The sequence below is a fragment of the Equus przewalskii genome, chromosome 14, assembly GCF_037783145.1.
Source record: "Equus przewalskii isolate Varuska chromosome 14, EquPr2, whole genome shotgun sequence".
Classification (NCBI taxonomy): Eukaryota; Metazoa; Chordata; class Mammalia; order Perissodactyla; family Equidae; genus Equus; species Equus przewalskii.
In genome coordinates, this window is record NC_091844.1 from 29,466,056 (window position 1) to 29,485,249 (window position 19,194).

A 19,194-nucleotide genomic window follows, 5' to 3' on the forward strand; every position below is an offset into this window, starting at 1 on the left:
CCGTATACTTGGCGGATGTGGGCCGTGGAGAGCTGGCCTGAGCTTCTTGACAGTCAGTGCAAAGAGAGGCACAGTTAAATGCCCACTGTCTGCAAGACTGATGCAAACCAGATGCTCAGAAGTATAAATTTCTGACCCTGAGACCAGAAAATTTCCCCCAAGAGGATTCATAAAGGGGACCCTGTGATGTAATGAGCAGTGAGTGTCCTGGGCAACAGCTGTCTGGTGGGTACAGTGAGTCCCATGGGGCTATATCTTATGACGCTCCTGGTGGCCTAAGCCCAGTTCAGGGGGTGCGGTGGGGCTGGAGGGGGAGAAGACAATGTGGTTCCTCACACACTGTGTTATGTGAGCTGACAGATGATGGGGAAGGATATGCTCCCCACTGTGGAGAGCAGCTCTGGTTCCTCAGGTTTGGGAGGCAGTCAGACAAGCACATGTGTACGAGTGTGTGCAGGTGTGCACACACACACTTGCTGGCTCACAGTCTCTAGTCTCAGCTTTAGGCCTTTCTGGGCTCAGCTTCCCTCTGTGGTCTGGCTCCTGACTGGGGGGTGACCAGCAGGAGGTCCTAGGTCCCCCGATACTTCTCAGCAAGGGCTGGGGGCTCCCTTTACAGATAATGGGGTTATCTCTATTGACTTTACATCTACTACTTGGAACCTGAGAATAGAATTTTAAACTTTAAAGAAGATAGGACTTCCCAGGTCAACCCTTTCACTCTATAGGTAAGAAAGCTAGAACCCCAAAGGGGATTGTCTTCTGGAGTTCACACAGGGACAGAGCTGAGGCTAAGACCCAGTGCCCTAAGCTGTCCTTGCAAAGAAAGATCAAATCAAATTGGGATTTCATTTTTGGGAGAAAATCTCCTAAGATAATTCTTCATTGGAGCTATGGAATGGCTTCACATTATATCATTTCATTCAAGCTGATATGGGCCAATAAATATAAATGTGTGTGCGTGTTCGCTGTTTTAAAACATTTTAATGTTTAAAACATGATTTACTAATGCTGCTGAGGATGTCTAGAATTTGATTTACTGTGTAGTATTGAATGTTTATACTTGTTCCTTACAGAAATTCTTGCCAAAGAGCCATTTTATCTACAGGAATAATAATTAAGTCAATATGTGGATGGTTGTGCACATTTCCTCCATATGCAGCGGTACTTGGTACATGTTATTTTGCACACAAGCACCCAAAAGGTAAACTTGAGACACACGCATGGGTCCCTGAAGTCCAAGGTTTGGCCAGTGTCAAAATCAGACAGTTAGTCTTGACTTCAACCAGAAAAACAGAGTCAGTGAGTCCAGGTCTTAGGTGATATCTGGGCTTTGGGAATAATGGATCCACACCTCTGTAGCAATATTTAGCCATATGTGTGTATTTATTCATTCATTCATTCATTCACTCATTCAACAAATATTTATTAGACACCTGTGTTCAGTAGCTTAAATGTGGTGTAGGTTTTGCTTCATGGGGGCTCAGAGATAACAGATATAAATCCCCCCAACTTCTATTTGTAAAGCACTTAAGGCCTTTGAAATGATTGTTTAATCCTTGCAAAAGTCCCTTGGGATGGCCAGGGTGTGAAGGAGCCGGTTAGCTGAGTGGATGTGAAGGTGTTCTTTTTGTTTGCTTGTTTGTTTTTATTGTTCTTCTGCCCACCAATTACGGAAATAATGCATGTCCACTGTTTAAAAGAATACAGAAATATTCATGAAGAATGTGAGAAAGTACCGTGGAGCCCGACCTCCAGAGACAGCTACACACTGTGCTGCAGATTTTTTCATGCTTGGAGATATGGATGTGTGTGTGTGTGTTTGTGTATATGGATATAAATGATGAGATTTTTTTTCTTTACAAAAATGGGATTATGCTGTAATATAATTCTGCAACCAGGTTTTTTTTACCACACATCCTCTCACTGGGGGCCGCAGTTTGTCTGTACATATCATCCACAGCAGTGTGTACAGATGCAGCTCACTCTGGTTCGTGGCTGCGTCATTTTTCTTTGCAGAAGTGTGGGATGTTTTGCTTGCCTTCTTCAGCCTTTCCTCTCTCTCGTAGGTCGTCGGTCTTCTCTTGCCCAACCAGACACTAGCGTCCACTGTCTTCTGGCAGGTAACAGTCTCCTGGCAAACAGAGGCTCCTGAAGGCAGGGTCTGACAAGTGCTGGGGAGAACTCCCCACCCCAGGGTCTCCTCTCCCATCCAGGCCCCTCGGGGAGAGTCATCCCACTTCCCACCCCTCCCAGACCCAGAAGCCACTGGGAGCAACCTCAGGACTTGGGGCCCTGCTGAGTAGGTCCCCAGCAGCCTGCGTCCCAGGCCATTATGTGTCACTCTGACCTTTGCATGGAGGTGATGAGGGCTGGGCTGGTGCCCTCGCCTGGATGGCTCATTGCTGGCTGCCCACTCTACCCCTTGGCTGCTTGTCCCATGACGAGTGACCTCAAGGCCCACAGCCTCGTTTTGACATCAGCCTCACCCAAATCTGTGGGGAGGGTAAATCCACCCCCAACCTCGAGATAGGGAGGTGGACAAAAAAGCGTCACAGCCTCTGTTCTCTGCTCCTGCAGAGAGTCCTCGTTGTGGCTCTCTAAAAACAGCTGAAACTCTGTATGCGAGTCTGTGCAGAGAAAGAGGGACAGGGAGAAAAACCAGTCTGTCTGTGGGAGAAAATGTCAGTCGTCTCTGAGCAAAAGTCCAACAGTGTCCGGGTCTGGATCCTGCAGGCGGTGCAGGACGCTGGGCTGGGATATTTTTGAAAGAGGTTCAGGGCTGTCCGTCCTTCCAGGGGCCCAAATGTCTACCTTCTGTCCAGTAGGTAGTATAATAAGGATGATGTTGCAAAGGCGGGGGGCCCGTTTGAGCCATACGCCATAATCCCAGAAGAGGTGTCTGTCTCTGGATGAGGATAGATGGCAGGGGTAGGCAGGACCAGTGTCCTGGTTTGCCAGGAACTGAGGGGCTTCCCAGGACTGGGGACTTTCATTGCTAAAACTGCCACAGTCCCAGGCAATCTGGGACGGTTCATCATGCTGATTTGTGGGATGGATGGCACCACCATGAGTTACAGACCCACGTCTTTCTGGAGGGCGGTGGCCTCCAGGGGCCCAGGCCTGGCTTCCAGGGAGGTGACCTCACCTTCCCTGACTTCTCCTCTCCCCCATTGTCTTTCAGTGGCTGAACCAGAGCCACAACGCTTGTGTCAACTATGCAAACCGCAATGCTACTAAGGTGAGCACCACAGACCACTGCCCAGGTTCAGGCTGGGGTGACCCTCATCCTCCCCATGGTGTGGCATGCGACCACTGGGGGCTGCCTCCTCTGGGTCAAGCATTGCTCCCCTCTAGGCACCTTATTTAAACTGCCAACCCTTCAGGAGGGGCCCCACTGGGAAGGGGCTGTTCACACGAAGTCAAGAAGGCCCATAAAATGGGAATGTGATGGGGGCGCTGACAGGGATGAGCTCTGCTGGCTTCAGAATTCTCCTGAGGCAGCTCTTATACCAGATCATAGGTGAGGACGGTGTGGTCCACATGGGGACTGAATTCCCCTAAAGCTTCCTCTAGGCATGCCTGGAAGCTGCCTCGGGGCCCCCAGACTGTGGGCTGCAAAGCTGAAGGGCTGCCCTTGAGGGATGAGGAGTCTGAGAGGACCGGCACCTCCTCCCCAAAGTCCCCTGCACTCCTGAGATGAACTCATGGTGGGGGCCCGGTCACCTTCTCTTGTCTGGGGAGGGGCTGGGCCCTGCTTCACTGGCGAGGCTGCCTCCCCTCCTGGCTGATTCTCCCGTACTTCCATCCAAAGGCCGTGAGATGGGAGGAGGGGCGCATGTCCCCTTGGGTGGCTGTCAGTTTGGGGAGAAGAAGGTCTGGGCATTTTCTGACCTTGGGGGAGAGTTGAGGGAAGTTAGGAGCTGGCCTGGGCGGTAGGAACTTCAGGACGTTTTGCTCTGAGGACGCCTCCGCCCCCTACCTAAACCCTCTGTCCACATCTTGCTCATATGCTTCACACGTGGACATCTCCGCATGGCTGGCTCCAGTTTACCTTAAACCTAACATCTCCCAGATTGCCATGATAGCATGGTTAAAGGCAAGTTCCTCAGCTCTTTCTTAATTTTCTATGTTGAAACTTAGTATGTATTTTTCCACAGAAATATTGAGCAAGTGCCTTCTGTTGGTGTAGAAGCCCAGTTGCTGCATGGGTTGACAAGGGCCATGAGAGCCAGCCAGGCTATACCCAGCCTTGACACTGCCATTTCCACCTAGAAGTGCTCTGGGTGCCAAACAGCCCACTTGCAACAGTGGGCCTTCCTACACTGCATCTGCTTGCCCCAGCCATAAATGACCCATTTGGCTCTTGCTGTTCTCTGTCTCCAGCCAGCGGTGTTTGCCAATGACCTTTCTAGAACAGAGCAGAAGTGCAGTGAGCCCTTCAGCATCTCCCTACCTTGTATTTCCATGTATGGAACTGCACTGAGGGTGGCCTGGATCCCTTTGGTTTCCAGAAAGACTTTTTCCTTCTCTCCTATCCCTCCAGGCTGATGGACAGGAATACCCCTAGCTGGCTGGGGCTATTTTCAAGGGTGGAGCGTGGGAACTTCGGGCACCCAGTGAGCCTGAGATTCTGTCTCTGTCTTCCAGCCTTCACCTGTGTCCAAGTTCATCCAGGGCTATCTGGGAGCTGTCATCAGTGCCGTATCCATCGCTGTGAGTAACCCTGCACTCCCCACCTTCCTTTCTGTCCTGTTGCTTTGTGGCTGCCCCACCCAGTAGCTCTGGCCAGACCTTGTCTGAGGGTCAGGGCCGGGTAAGGGGTGTGGGAGACAGAGGTTTCTCTGGGTGGACTGTCAGGCTAGGCTTTCTAGGCAGAGAGGAGAGTAGATCCTAGTGGCACTTTAATGGAGAGGGCACAAACTGGTGCTCCAGATTTTGGAGAGCAGGAGTGGGTGGGGAGGTGGCCCCTGTGGGCGATGCAAAGGGCTGCCCACTCCAGCCAGGGCAGGACGTACTAAACCGTTGTAGTGTACACCATCGTTTGTTTCACTCTTCTTCTAAAGTAGGGATTTGAGGTTGCTCTGAAATGGCCTCATTTCCTCTGCTCCCACATAGACCAGCTCACCTCCAAATAGCAGTTAGGTGGGAGGGGATCCCCATTTCATGCCCCAAATTGCACTCCTTCCCTAAATCCTTTTATCTTACCGCAAGCAAAAACCCAGACATTGCCACATCTATTTAGATGGCTCATCAAGAGACTGCTCACCCCACCCTGGTGGTCCTGCAACCCAGCTTGAGACTTCGTTTGGGGTCATACAAGTTGGGGACCCCTCATTCTATGGGGGGGGTTGCTGACCAAGGTCAGGGGCTCTTGTGAGAGAGGAGAAAGGGCTCTGTCACCTCCTTGTTGCTCCTTATGATAAGAGGAGCTGATGGCTCTGCCTACTATAGTGGTTTGAAAATCCCATTTTCCTCCTTTGGGATTTAAGGGTGAGGTGGGGAGGAGCCGGGAGGAGGGAACCACATGGGAAGAATATTGAGGGGCCCTGGCTGGGAAAGGCTTGAGTGAAGGGGATCGCTATCCTTGACAGATGTCCTCCTCCTGCAGGCTTGGGGCTCCAGGAATGGGAACACAGCTTCTTCCCAGGGCCGCAGGCTCTCGGCATCCCAGTCCTCACTGTCCCACCCAGGGGGCCCTCAGTCATTCCATCCCAACCACCTTATAAGGCCAAAGCTGGCCCAGATTGTGGGGTGGGGGTTCTGATGCCCAAGCCATAGAGTTACTGGGGACTGGGCTTCCTCCAGGGCTCTCAGAGCCAGGGTCTCACCCGCAGAGACTGGGGGCCTCACGCTGGGCCGCCACGGCCCCCAGGGGCTGTGCCTGTGCCTCCTTCCTCCTCCCTGCCTAGCTGCGGAGCCCCTTGAGGAGATTTTTCCTGACCACAGTGGCCCATCCTATTCTCCCCCTGCCCCAAGTTCTAGAAACTTCTGTCCTTCCCACACACTCACTCAGTTCGCCCTGTGTCCTGTCCTCTCATTGTTCACTGGATTACAAGTTAAACAGGGACAGGCCCTGTGTCTTCTCCCCCACAGAGTGGGGCGCGGAGCACTGCTCCTTAAATACTTGTTAATTAGGTTGCTGATTGATTGCCGGCCTGGGGAGGCCCCTCTCGGCTCCATCCCTGAGTCGCAGCAGTGGCGGCGTCCCTCTGCCTGACGTCTTCACACAGTGAGGGTCTGACTCCGGCAGATGGAGTGGAGTTTCTGACTTGGAAAGTCTGCAGCTTGCTTGCTTTTCTTTTGTGTGTGTAAATCACAAAACCTCCAAAGAAAGAGGCTTTATTTTATTTTCCTTTCCCTTGTTCTCTCGAACCCCAGGCCACGCGGCCTCATTAACTGATCTCTGCTTCAATTAGTGACAAATCCCCTCCCAGGGCGAGCCTGTTAGGAGGAGATGACCTGCAAACAAGTGTCACGGCCTCAGTGGTTGGCCCAGCTCTGGCATTAATTAAAACGAGTCCCTACAAGCAGGCGGCGTGGATGGGGGCTGACAGGCCGAGGGCAGGTCCCAGGGACTGAGGACCAGGCCTTGGGTGTCCAGCCTCCTCTCTGAACCCTGCACAGCCCATTTCCCCTCTCATGAGCCCCTGACCTTGGCCAGCAACCCCTAGAATCAGAGACCCCCAGTCTGTGTGCCCCGTAAGTGGAGTCTTGTGCTGGTAGCGGGACCACTGGCATGGGGTTAGCAGCTTTTGGTGAACCCTCTAAATAGATTTGGCAATGTCTGGCTTCTTGCTCAAGAATAAAACAGAAATTTCATCTTAAGTTATTTTTGAAATCTAGCAGTTTGCTGTCTTTTAACAAAGGAAGCCGCCATCAGCCCTCACTGTGTTTTAGTTTGAGAGTTCGCGTTGAGCGTTTCTGTGGTCAGCCCCCGCTGGGCCCCGGCTCCATGGGGTGTGACACATTCATTCCCTTCAGGGGTGCATATGTGCCCCTTTGCAGATGCTGAGCTGCAGATGCACAGACTGGAGTGTCCTTCAAAATGCTGACGGGGAAGCTGAGGACACTCTGTGGTATAACCAGAATTAGGAGGAAGGGAAACATTGGGTGTGGTGGGAGCCAGGAGAGGGGCCCCTAATTCACACAGGGCTGACTCTCATAGAACAGACCAGAGAGAGCCGAAGGCAAGGCTGTATGTTCCAGACAGAGGGCGTAGCACACAAAGAGGCACACAGGAGAAGAAGAGCATGACAGATTCCAGAAGCTGTCAGAAAATGAGTATGGCCTCCATGTCAGGAGTGGTGGCGATGAGGTGATGGTGAAGCGGGGGAGCAGCAGGAGTACTCATGGAGTACTGTGAGGACCCTGCTCAGGAGTTCCGCAGCCACGCCAGGAACCCCTGCCTGGGCTCAGGGACCCAGGGCGTCACAGGGGGTGCAGGCAGAAGTGGCCTAGAGAAGTCGTGGGAGCCCAGCAGATGGACCACTGTCAGGGACACAGGGTCCTGGATGAGAGTGGCCCCGGGCTGGAGAGGAAGGCTCAGGATTAAAGTCCTACATGATTTGTTAGGAGCGGGTTGGTGGAGCCAGAGTATGAGAGATGCTCATGCCTGCTCCTCACGCCCTTTACCTTCAGCCAGGGCTTAGCTGGCTGAGGACTCCCATGTTGGGGCAGTGCTGACCTCCATTCCCAATGGGTTTGAGTCCTGGGGGGCCCTTTCTGTATAGGGTGCAGTGGTTGTCTGTTAACCTTGCTAGACTCTGGAGTACAAGGAGGTGTCCCAGGGGATCCCTGAGCTGAACCCCTCCCCCTCCCAGTTCCCATTGCTTACTGGCCTAGTCAGATGGGCAAATAATCACACTGGTGATAATGGCTAACACTTATGGAGCGCCTGCCATGGGCTGGGCGCTGTTTAGGTTCCATCTCCATTTTACAGCTGAGGAAAGAGAGGCACAGAGGCGAAGTCAGTGGCAGAGCTGGAATTCAAACCCAGGCTTAGTCACACACTATTCTGCTAACACAAGGATCCCAGTGTTCTCGGATTCCAGATTGGAAGAACTGTTACCACCCATCCTGGTAGACAAGCCCCACCCCCACCCCAGTTACCCTGAGAACAATGGGGCCTGGAAAAAGATTTTCGAGAGGCTCTTTAGGTATAATGGAGTTAGACCCTCCACCCACCTTCACACTTGCTTCCTGGGCCTGTGTTTTCTGGACAAAGCTGAGTCAGCAGCATATATTTGTCCCTCATCCAGAGCATGCCCTGCCTCCTGCAAGATCACCCCTGGTTGGCTCTGTGGTTGAGGGTGCACCTGTGGGTGTTCTCTGTGGTCCAGGGTGCCCCTCAGGCCATATTGTTCTTCTTTGGGCTTGATGGAGGTAGGGGGCTTGACAGCCTAAGAATCCTGGACCAGACGATTGTCTTGCTGCTTTTACTATGAGTGACTTCCAGGTTGGAGAGCCCATTGCATGGACCCTATAGCAGAATCTAAAGTGTTCTGGAATCCTGCAGATGGTAATATTGTCAGTGGCAAGTCCAACACAGATGTCAGCTCCACATATATTCTGGAGAGGACAAGTTGTTGTCTCCTCCTACGTGGAAGGGGTCTGATGTAATTGTTTTTCCAGCAGGTGGTCAGCAGGTCCCTATGGGACGTGGTTCAGGGCTCAGGGCTGGTCACTGTTGTTGGCAAACAAGCCACTCAGCTGCAGTTGGAGCTGACTGATGTTTTAGCTTGTGCTTGGCTCTGTCCTGACCACCTTGGCCCTTTGCTCCTGAGCCTGCCGCCAAGTGACAGGCTGGCTGAGGTTGCAGGACAATTGACCTCTATAGAGGGTCATGGGCCCCACTTGGTTACTGAGTTTATTCTACAACAAGCGCCCTCTGGTGGGCATTTTTGGTACCTCAAAGATTCTTTGACCTGCCCCAGTCCTTGGCCCTCCAGGGCCCCCACAAACCCCTGACAATTTGGTTCCATTATCCACCATCCAAGAGTGGATCTAAATTCTGCTCTCATGCCATCCCTCCTTTCAGGCATCGTTCTCCATTGTTCTCCAGGGTCTCTTGGACCCCTTTATGGCAGGCATCAGTAGGGAGTCCACAGAGCCAGCTGCAGACAACCTGGTATTTCATGCTTCTGAAGCTCGGCTGAGCCCCCTTCCCTTCTTACCTGGCTGCCTCCTACTCACCCTTCGGGTCTCAGTCAGGAATCTCCTTTCCCAGAAGCCTTCATGGACCTTGGGGCCACCCCCTCAAGATTCCGCCTCCTGGCAGAGTGGATGAGCCATCCACTCAGGTGGACTTAGGCCCGTGCGTGCAGCACCCAGCACCTTAGAGCTGTGTTTGCTGAGGTGGACAGCAGTGACTGCACAAGAAAAGCCTCCCTTTTTTTTTTCCTGCCTCGGAAATCATTCACTTGATTTATTCTAGAAGCATTTATTAAGCACCCACTCGTTTCACCAGGCACCAGGAATTCCGTGAGGAATAAGAGAGACACAGTCCCTGCACCCAGTGCTTAGGGCCTATTGGGAGAGACAGATATTTAGTACAGAGTTCACAGTTTAGAAACATTTCTGTATGATTCAGTTTTTCAGTCATATACATTTATTACTTTGATTCTCAACATTTTAAGAAGGTAAATAAATATGTACTGAGAGACTGTGATAGGTCCATGGAAGGAGGAGTTCCAGGTTCTGTGAGAGACTGTAAAGGGGAGGCCTCTCTGAGGGCCTGACATTCCAGCAGAAAAGTGAGGAGGCCAAGGGAGGGGCAGTGCTTGAAGGCTGGGGGGTGGGGATTGTCTCATCGTAGGAGCAGGGCCATGGCGAGGTGGCTGGAGCCTTGCAAGCACAGCCTGGCCTGATGGTCACACAGGGCCGTGCGTGTCTCTAAGTGCAGTGAGAAGCCACTGAAAGGCTTTCAGCAAGTCCATATCCTTTTTAGGGGACCACTGTGGCTGCTGTGTAGAGAGTGGACTGGAGTGGGGCGAGAGGGCAAGCAGGGAGCCGAGTTAGAAGGGTCAGTTTTCCAGGGAGAAGTGTCCGGCACTTAAGCGAAGCGGTGGGAGCGGAGAGAGAAGTAGCCACGCTCCAGATACCCAGCAGATGGAACAGGCAGCTCTGCGCAATTGGGCTGGACGTGGGGCAGGAGCGGCTCCCATCTGGGGACACACCTAGGTTTCCAGCATGAGGAGCTGAGCTGGGACTGAGGGAGGGTGACCGGTGTGGTGGGGAAGAGCAAGATAACCTTCATTTGGGATGTGTGAAGGTGGGGTGCCCGAAGCCCATCAAAATAGAGACATCCCGCAGGGGGCTGAATGGATGGGGTGGAGTAGAGGACACAGCCTGGGGGAGAGAGGGCTACATGCATTGCTCAAGCCCCAGCCACTGTCTCCTTGCTGGCCTTGCAGAAATTGGGCTGCTGTTGGCCTGGGAAAGTCCTGGGATACAGCTATCAGCCACATAACTCACGATGCTGAAGGTCTTGTGTCATAGAGCTCCCACCCCACCCCAGTTCTTGGGGCTGGTCAGCACTTGGCCCCACTGTGGGGGGTTGTCAGGAAGCTAGTCTTCCTCCCCTTCCTCTGCTCCTGTCACCTCCCCGTGGCAAATATAGCGGCCTGGGAGCCAGAGCTGGAGAGCAGTGGCCAGAGAAGGCCCACTGCTTCCTTGGGCCTTTGCTGAGGTCCCACTAGTCCTGGGCTCTTGCTTCTCCCAGGACCCTCGTTTGCTGGCCACACAGGGAATTCTTGTGCAAAATCCACACCCTGTTTGTTTTCCCCTCCGCCAAAATGGAGCCCCTGTTTGGTTAATTTCTATTTTGTGGCTTATTTGGAGGCTGTTAAAACAGACCCTGGGGGACCCTCAGCAGTGATTGTTCCATATCTCATTATCTTTCCCGAACCTGATTATTAGCTCAGATTTTTCTGATCGCTAGCTGCTGTTCATGATGAGTTGTGTGCCATTAATGCCAGCTGGTTCCCTTAAACAGGACCCACCATGCCAGGGAAAACGAGCTGGCATTCAGAGCCACCAGCCACTTGGCTTTTTAATTTTAATGGGCTCCACCAAATGTTCCAGGCCAAAGGGCCCCCGAGGAACCAGAACAGACGGGCTCCCAACCCCCGGTCTGCAGCCCACCCTGGGTTCTTTCCCGGGCTGTGGCCATCCTAGCTGCTGGGACAGTAAGGCCTGGGTTGGGGGCCTGTGGGAGGAGCAAGAATGAGTGGCCACTTGGCCACTTGCCGTCCTTGTGTTCACACCTTCCTGCCACCAGGCCCATGATTGCTGGGTGGGTGGGGTGACCTCGCCGGCTCCTAGCCCTTCTCCCCAGTTTATTGGTCCCTCTCTCCTCCCCTGGGCTCTGGTGTGTGGGCCATGCTCTCAGAAACTTGCCTGTGCCTCGCTAATTCTCTCCCCGTCTATGTTGGGGAGACCCCGGTGGACTTCAGGAACAAGGAGGCCAGAAGAGACCCAGGCATTGTTTTCTCTCTTCTTTCCTCCTCCCTACGCTGGGCTCCCGCCTGGGGTCGGGGAGAGACAGACTGGGTCACTCACTCTGGACTGTGCTGTCCTAGCCAGAGTGAAGAAGATCTGGCCAGGGAGGGGAGGGCTTGCGGGGGCTGGGGGAGTAGGGGGCAAGTCTGAGTGTTTGAGTGTTTGCTCCGACCGGTGACCACTATCCTCCTTGCCCTCTGGCCACACTCCAGCTCTGCTGCCCCCAAGAGGCTGCCGGGGGAAGGGCCTGAGCTGCCTGCTGGCTTCTCAGAGGGCTCCTGCTCCCCCTCCTCCAGCGCTTCCTGCATCTTTCCAAATGAGGGGGGTTTGAACCCAGAAGGGTTTCTAGCTGGTGGGAGGAGGGTGTGGTTCAAGGGCCCTCTCTTCTCTGACAGGAGCTGCCTTCCCTTTTCTGCTCCTCTGGGCCCCAGCCCCAAGCCCTCTTTTTAGGCTTTCGCTATGCAAACAGCCAGTTTTAAATGGCATGTCTTAAAAAGAAAATGGCATATCCCACAATAAGCATTCTTCGTTGAGAGGGAGGACAATTGGAAAGTAAATAACACAGCAGTTAAGAGCGAAGCTGTGGAATTAGACCCTGAGTTCAAACCCCAGCTTTACCTGCCCCGTAGCAGCTGTCTATCCTTGGGCCAAGTTACTCCAGTTCTCTGAACCTGTCTGAACTTCTCTGAATCTGTCAAAAGGGGCAACACACCCCATCTGAAAGCCTCGTAGTGGGGACTTAAGTAAAGTGTTTCATGTGACAAGCTCAGCACGTGGCCTGGCATCTCCCCATTACCTTTCCTCCTCCGCTTCTCCACCACTAATGCCCGCCTGCGTGTCCTCCGGCCTCCCTCCACACTTTCCCTTTCTGTGCTCTGTAGAAACGTGTTTCCTGGTATTTTTTGACTCACAGAAATAGACAGTCACTCGCTGCTGAGAGCTGGGAAGACCTGGACTTGGGTTCCATCTGTGTGGCAGGGGCCGCCTTGAAGCAGGGGCAGCGGGGCCCAGTGTGGGCTGGCAGCTCCCTAGCCTACCCCACTGTACCACTGAGGCGTGTCCAAGCCACCCCCCGCCTCCCTGCCTTCCCTTGAGCCAGCAGAGGGGGCAAGGATTGGACTCCGAGCATCAGCTGGAGGCTTCAAATGGAGGCTGGCCACAGCCTGGCTCTGTGGCACCCTGGGCTAACCAGGGGCTGGTGGGCTGGTGCTTCCTGTCTGCTTGGGCCATTCCTGCTGTGCCATGCCCTGCTTTGACTGCTGCAGGCACCCAGCAGCCCTGGAGGCCCTCCCAAGGCTCTGCGTCTTCCCCCAGCAACCCAGCAGGTTGAGGCCATACCCAGGGCTGCGGGTGCAGGATGACCTGGTGAGCCACCAAGTGTGCCAGAGCCGAGAGCAGGCTGCCCAGGCCCCCTCAGGACAGGAGTCCTGCGGCAGCCCCTGTGGTTCCTCCTCCCAGGAAAGGTCTACAGGGCAGGGGCTGGCTCTGACCTCAGTTTTGGGGAGCAGAGGCCTCTCTATGTCCATCTTCTGGTCTGGCCACATGCATCTTACCGTTATCTCTCCATGTCTGTGCTCATGATGTTTTCCCCACCAAACGGTCCTTTTCCTCCACCTCGACTAGCCTCCCTTCCCCGTCTCCGAGGAGCCCGCTTTCCAGTCTGTGCTGATCTCTCCATCTATTTGTTGGCTGAGGCCTTCATCCCTCAGTCACAGTGTATGTGCATGTGCTACATGCCATCCACCGCCCTAAGTGCTGGGCATGGAAAGATGAAAGTGGCGCGGCCCCTCTGTCCCAGTGCGGGGGCGCATCACACCCATGAGTGTGTACTGAGTGCCAGGAAGGAGGGGCTGGTGATGTGCAAGGAAGCGACTTTCTGCCTGGGAGAGGCAACATCCTTCCTTTGTAGCTTCATTTATTGAGACCTCTAATGCGCCAAGCTCGTGCCAAACACTTTACGTACATTCTTATAACAGCCCCGGGATGCTATAAATATTACTATTCCTTTTTTACAGACAGGGAAACTGAGGCAGAGAAAAGTAAATGACTCCTACTGTTACTAAGTGACACTGGAGGTGGATCTCAGAGGTGGGCCTTAAAGAACAGGTGTGGACTGAGCAAAGGAAGGAGGGCATTCCGGGCATAGGGACCAGCCTGGGCAAAGGCCCCAAGGCTGGAAAGCTCACTTGGCATCTGATGAGCAGCAGGCTGGACTCATGGAGGCGAGATATGGGGTGCTGGGGGAGTGGGGAATGAGGTTATGGAGGCCAAGACTGCCACGTGGAGGAGACGGTACCTGCTCACACAGGTTGTGGAGAGGAGCTGGTGGTGGTGGATGTGATTGGACCTATGTTCTAGAAAGATAAGGGGATGGACTGGAGTGGGGTAACCCAAGACAAAAGTGAGGAGGGGCCCAATGTCCTGGGCTGGGTGAGGGGAGCTGGGATCTGAGTGAAGACGGGCAGTGAGCCCAGGATATCCACTGCACCCCCTGCCCTGCGCTGGGCTGCTTGGCTTAGCCCTCAGTCACCTGTGGGCAGGTGTGTGGCTCTCCCTCTCTGAGCCCTGGTGGTCTGGTGAGGCCCATGCCTGGGCCCACAGTGGGGCCTCAGAAAGGTGGACTTAGAGGCTGGGCTGGAAATCAAGCGTTCCTACACTTTGTTTATTTGCAGATTATGTGTTCTAACAGTGACCACCCCACCATCCCTTCTCCCCTCCCCAGAGAGTTTGTGTGTGTGTGTGTGTGTGTGTGTGTGTGTGTGGCTGATGTTTCTCACCTCCCTCTTTCTCCTGCACTGGTCAACTAGGATGACTGGGCAGTGGTGCTTTGAATAGCCACACTGGAGCTCTGCAACATCAGTGATCCTGAGGGTCAGGGGTCTGGGGAGCAAATGCACGGGAACACGGTGCCCCTCACTCTTCCCCAGCCTGCCCTACCTGCCACAGGCCGCTGAGCACATGCACTTTCTTCTCTTTCTAAGGTGGGCCTTAATGTCCTGGTGCAGAAAGCCAACAAGTTTACCCCGGCCACCCGCCTTCTCGTCCAGCGATTTGTGCCCTTCCCTGCCGTAGGTAAGACCTGCGTGGCGCGGAGGTCTGTGTGCATGTGCATGGCGTGCGTGTACCACGCCTGGGCATGCGGGGCTGCAGGCTGCCCCTCCACACTGCTCCTGACACCAGGGGTCTCCTGGCTGGGGCAACTGGAACAAAACATGTGGAGATAGAAGTAAGGGTGACAGGGGCCCTGCTGACCAGCTCTATGCCTGGATTCTGCTTTTGGCACAGGGATGCTTAACCTGTGGCCCCCAGACCCCCAAAGGGTCAGTAGACAGAATGCAGTGGATCCTGTGAACTTGGTTGGGGAAAATATTTACACTAACCTCTAATTGAAATTTAACATTTCATTCCATTATGAATGTAGGCAGCAAACCACAGTAATAAGAAAGACCTGTGACTTTGTCACCAATAGAAATCACAGATATTTTCATGTCACATACAGTTGTTCCAGAAATCTTAAAGTATCAATTATGTTCAATACTAATTCAGAATTATGATTTTTGTTTGTTTGTTTGCTGAGGAAGATTGACCCTGAGCAAATATCTGTGCCAAACTTCCTCTATTTTGTATGTGAGTTGCCACCACAGCGTGGCTGACGAGTGGTGTGGTTCTGCACCCGGGATCCAAACCTGTGAACCTGGGCTGCCGAAGTGGAGCACGCTGAACTTAACCACTACACCACGGGGCCAGCCCCTAAAATTATGATATTTAATCAATCCACTGGTAATGTTTTATAATTCATTTATTAAAAAGCACAATATCACAATTGAAAAAATATTTTGATAACTTATTTCAATATAATCTCTTTGTAATCCTAAATATTTTGTTTTATGCATTTGGAGATATTATTTGCAGAGGGGTACACAGGCCTTACCAGATGGTCACAGTGGTTGCCGGCGTAAAGGAAGATCTGGAGCTTCTGCCGGTCTAGTGTTCGTGTCCCTGGGTATTGTGGGCCCTGTAGGTTTGGGAGGCCAAGGCCCAGTCTGGAGAGCCAGGAGTCAGGCCCAGGCTCGTGGTCCTGACCCTCTTCTTTACCTCCAGCTCTGCTTCCCCATCTGTAAGATGGGGGCAGCTGTACCTACCTTCCTACAGCCCAGAGCTGTGGGAGGATCAAATGAGACCACAGAATGGATTCTATTCATAGGAAAGTGCTTTGAAGCACAGAAAAAGCCCCCGTGAGAAGGTGGGAGATCATTACTGGGCAGCCCCACCCCCTCGATGGCCCAGAGGCTAATGAACTCCCAGGACCAACCGCCCGGCTGAGCCTCAGCCAACCCAGATAATTGCTATAGCAACTCCACACTTTTAATGAACCCTCAGCTATTTCTGGCGCGGACCATTAATGGAATAACTCTTTAGATCAGACTTTGTTAAGGGGCCTAATTGAGTGAATACGGCCGGCCGCCAATCTCGTGTTCCTCGCCGTCCCAGGCTGGAGGGTCAAATGCAGCCTGAGAAGGGGGCAGCTCTCAGCTGCACTGGACTGGATCTGGGTCTCGGCTGAGATGTAATCTGTCCTTGAGTCAAGCTTCATACAAGTGCTTCGCCAGCGGCCCATTCGAGCTCTGCTCTGCCGGCCATCTTGCTATGTGACCTTGGGGAAGGTTTTAACCTCTCTGTGGCCCCTTTAGGAGGAGAGTCCCTGCTTTTGGGTTTGACCCTTTCTGCCATCCTCACCTAAGGCTTTCTCACCTATCCCTCTTTGGGCTCCAGCCTGATTCCTCTCCTGTGTTCTTCTCAGGGAGGAGCCTGCAGCCCCCTCACACTGGCCCAGCCCCTATTGAGGGCTGGGCCATGCATCCCCAGCCAGTTGCACAGGTTGCGCCCAGTGTGGTTTACAGTCTGATAGCCCTAGCTTACCAGGATCCTGAGAGAAGCAACCCCTTCTGGCTGCTTCCTCAGGCCCATTGCCCAAGTCCTGCCTGTACGCCTGCCTACCTTCCACGCCCTGCCCCAGGCTCTCCTCCCCGACGTGCAGGCTTCTGTCTCTCTGGCACCTGATGTCCATCCCAGGGCTATCTGCGAATGGGTGCTTACCGACTCCCTGGTCAACACTGACACAGTGGTGTATGAGATGAACAGGATGCCCCTCACCCTCCAGGGGCTCAAAAGCGCCTGGTCCTCTCAGGCCACCATCTAGTCCCTGCACTGGCCTCCCTCCACCTTGTCCCCAGGCTTAGACAGAGCATCTCTAAACCCACTGCATGCTGGCAAGGCCTAGGTCTTGCCAGGTATTCACCTGCTTTTCACAGCAGAGTAGGCCAGACTGGGCCAAGCCACCATTAGGACCACCAAGAAGCTTGCTCAGGACCTGCTTTTCCTTGTAGAGGGTCCTGTGCCCCTTTGGCCCCCTGGCCTGATGGGGAGACAGGACTCACAGAGCCATGAGTGCACACGGGAAGTAGGTTGAGGCAAGTGGAAGTGATCAGGTTAAGCCCTGGTTGTTGGGATGTGTGTGGGGAAGGGGATGGAGCAGAAGGGAGTCTTCAGGGGAGGGGGGTCCTGAAGGGGCCTGTGTGCCCTGTGCTCAGAGGCCACCTCCCCCCTCCCTCCCTCCTGGGCAGCCTGGGCACTCAGGTCTGGGGAACAAGGAGGCTCCCAGGAGTCAGTGGCTTCCTCCCTCTGCTCTGCCCAGCTGCTCCTGCCCTGCTGCAGCCTGGAGTCTGGGAGGTGGGAGAAGACCTCTCTTCTCTGGACCCCACATGCTGCCCAAGACAGGGGCACGAGGCTCCAGACACGGGATACCTGGTCACCAAACCTGACCCTGCCACTCCCACCTCTCTCTAGCCTTGGCCCAGACCCCACTTCAGCTGCTTCCCACTGAGACCTCCCTGACAGTCACTGCAGGCCTCCTCTGGGTTTGCAGATCCTGGTACTCCAGGGGCTCTGCAATTTCCCCCAGCAGGCCTCTGTTCCCCCTCAACTCTCCTCATTCTCTCTCTGGGAGGACCCTATGGCAGAGTGAGCCATCCCCATTTTACTGGAGAATAAACAAATTAAGACTTGCTGAAAGTTATCCTGAGCTGGCCAAAGACCAGGCCTACCAGGCCCAGCCCAGGGCCAATTCAAGCCCACTTGGATATCCCCTCACCCCTGCAGCCCAGAAACCGAGGGAGGTCGTCCAGAGGCAGCCGGGGCTGTTCACTGGTCCCACCAGGAGCCCTCCACCTTCAAGTTCACCCTGGTTTTTCAGCCAGAGGTGTGTGTGTGTGTGTGTGTGTGCGCAACTGACACATGTGCACACATGTGTGCTGAGTACATGGGAAGCCCCGAGGACACTCACCACGGCCCCTCCTCTCCTTCAAGGTGGTCTTGGAGCCCGGCTCTGCCCTGGTCTAGAACAGCAATCATGTGGGAAATCTCAGTTTCTATTTATGCACGGAGATGTTAGGAGAGACGGTGAGCGCAGGAGCATGTGTGCTGGCATCAGAATCGATTGGGGACTGGTAATTAATTTGTTTAGACCTTAATTAATTCTCCAGTTCTTTCTTATTTGTGGACTGTCGCGCTTAATTGTGTTCAGGAGCTGGAGCTCAGAGCAGGCCCTCCATTAATTGACGTGCAGTTGCTGCGAGGTGGAAGTTAATGGTTTGGGGAGCTGGGCAAACAGTGTAATTAAAGGTCAATCGGGGAGGCATCGGAAAAATACACCCCTCCAGGTCCAGCCACCAGTCTCCATGAGCAGAGTCCATTCTAGGGGAGGCAGGCCCCACAAACAGCCTTCCTGTGAGGCCTTGGGGTGGGGGTTGGGAGGAGTGACCCGCAGGAGGGTGTGCCAGGTCCTGAGTGGTATGACGGGGCACTGGCAGGAGGAGCAGACATACCTTGTCAGGAATGGGCAGGCCAGGGGCTTCAGCCAGGAGCTGAGAGGTGGGGACCCCAGATATCACCTGGCAAGCACATCTGTGTACCCAGGCTCTGTGTGTGTGTGTGTGCAGGGTGAGGGCAGGAAGCTCTGATGGTCACGCCCAGGCTGCCTGGCTGAATCCCCACAGAGCAGGGGACAAGCAGCATTACCTGCTCATAAAGACCCCCATCTGGGCTCTGAGCACCCGGCGGGGAAGGCCTGAGCCTCATCACCAGCCAGCCAACTCTTCGCACAGGGAATACCTTCCTGCATGGACCAGAAATGCCAGCCTCATCCTCCCTTTGCTGGGAAATGACTTCTTCCTGTGCGGTCCGCAGCAGTCCCTTGCATTAAATGTCACAGCTTATTTCATCACCATGAAAACATCTCTGCATTCCCCAGCGGTCCTCAGGGTGTCTGGGCAATCACTGGGAGAAGGTCTTCTGTTCGTTCACAGGAGTGTGCCCCATACCTGCCCCATCTCCATGTTCCCCTTTGCCCACGTGGGTCTCAGTGTCATTGATTCCCCCCCACTGCTCCTCTCTTGGTGCTCAATCTGCCCTGCTTGCCCCGTCCGGGAGGTGGCCAAAGCAGTGTGCCCGAGCCCCAAGGGTCAGTCCCCAGCCTGCTCCTCTCCCATCCCTCATCCCCTGTGCTTAAAAGACAGCAGCGTGCATCTGTGTCAGCTGTGTCCTGGGCCTCTCGACTTACGCTGCCTCCATCCAGGTCAGTGATGATGTGGTGTCCATGGCCTTTAGGCTCCTCTGGAGGCCCACGAGTCCTTT

General features: G+C 54.0%; 1 protein-coding gene across 8 annotated transcripts in view; it reads left to right on the plus strand.

Moving 5' to 3' along the window:
- Nucleotides 1-19,194, plus strand: part of SFXN5 (sideroflexin 5) — a 108,024-nt gene that overhangs the window by 51,921 nt on the left and 36,909 nt on the right. For 7 of the 8 annotated variants that reach the window (XR_011525977.1, XR_011525978.1, XR_011525979.1 and 4 more), the window contains exons 7-10: nt 2,070-2,123; nt 3,185-3,241; nt 4,651-4,716; nt 14,484-14,574. Coding sequence is in view for 5 of the 8 variants with exons in the window: in XM_008516590.2 (XP_008514812.1) it covers nt 2,070-2,123; nt 3,185-3,241; nt 4,651-4,716; nt 14,484-14,574 (268 nt within the window). In the remaining 3 variants the exon portion in view is untranslated. Of the gene's footprint in view, nt 1-2,069; nt 2,124-3,184; nt 3,242-4,650; nt 4,717-14,483; nt 14,575-15,083; nt 15,335-19,194 lie in introns of those variants that run through there. The other variant, XM_070572409.1, reaches the window with a different exon arrangement.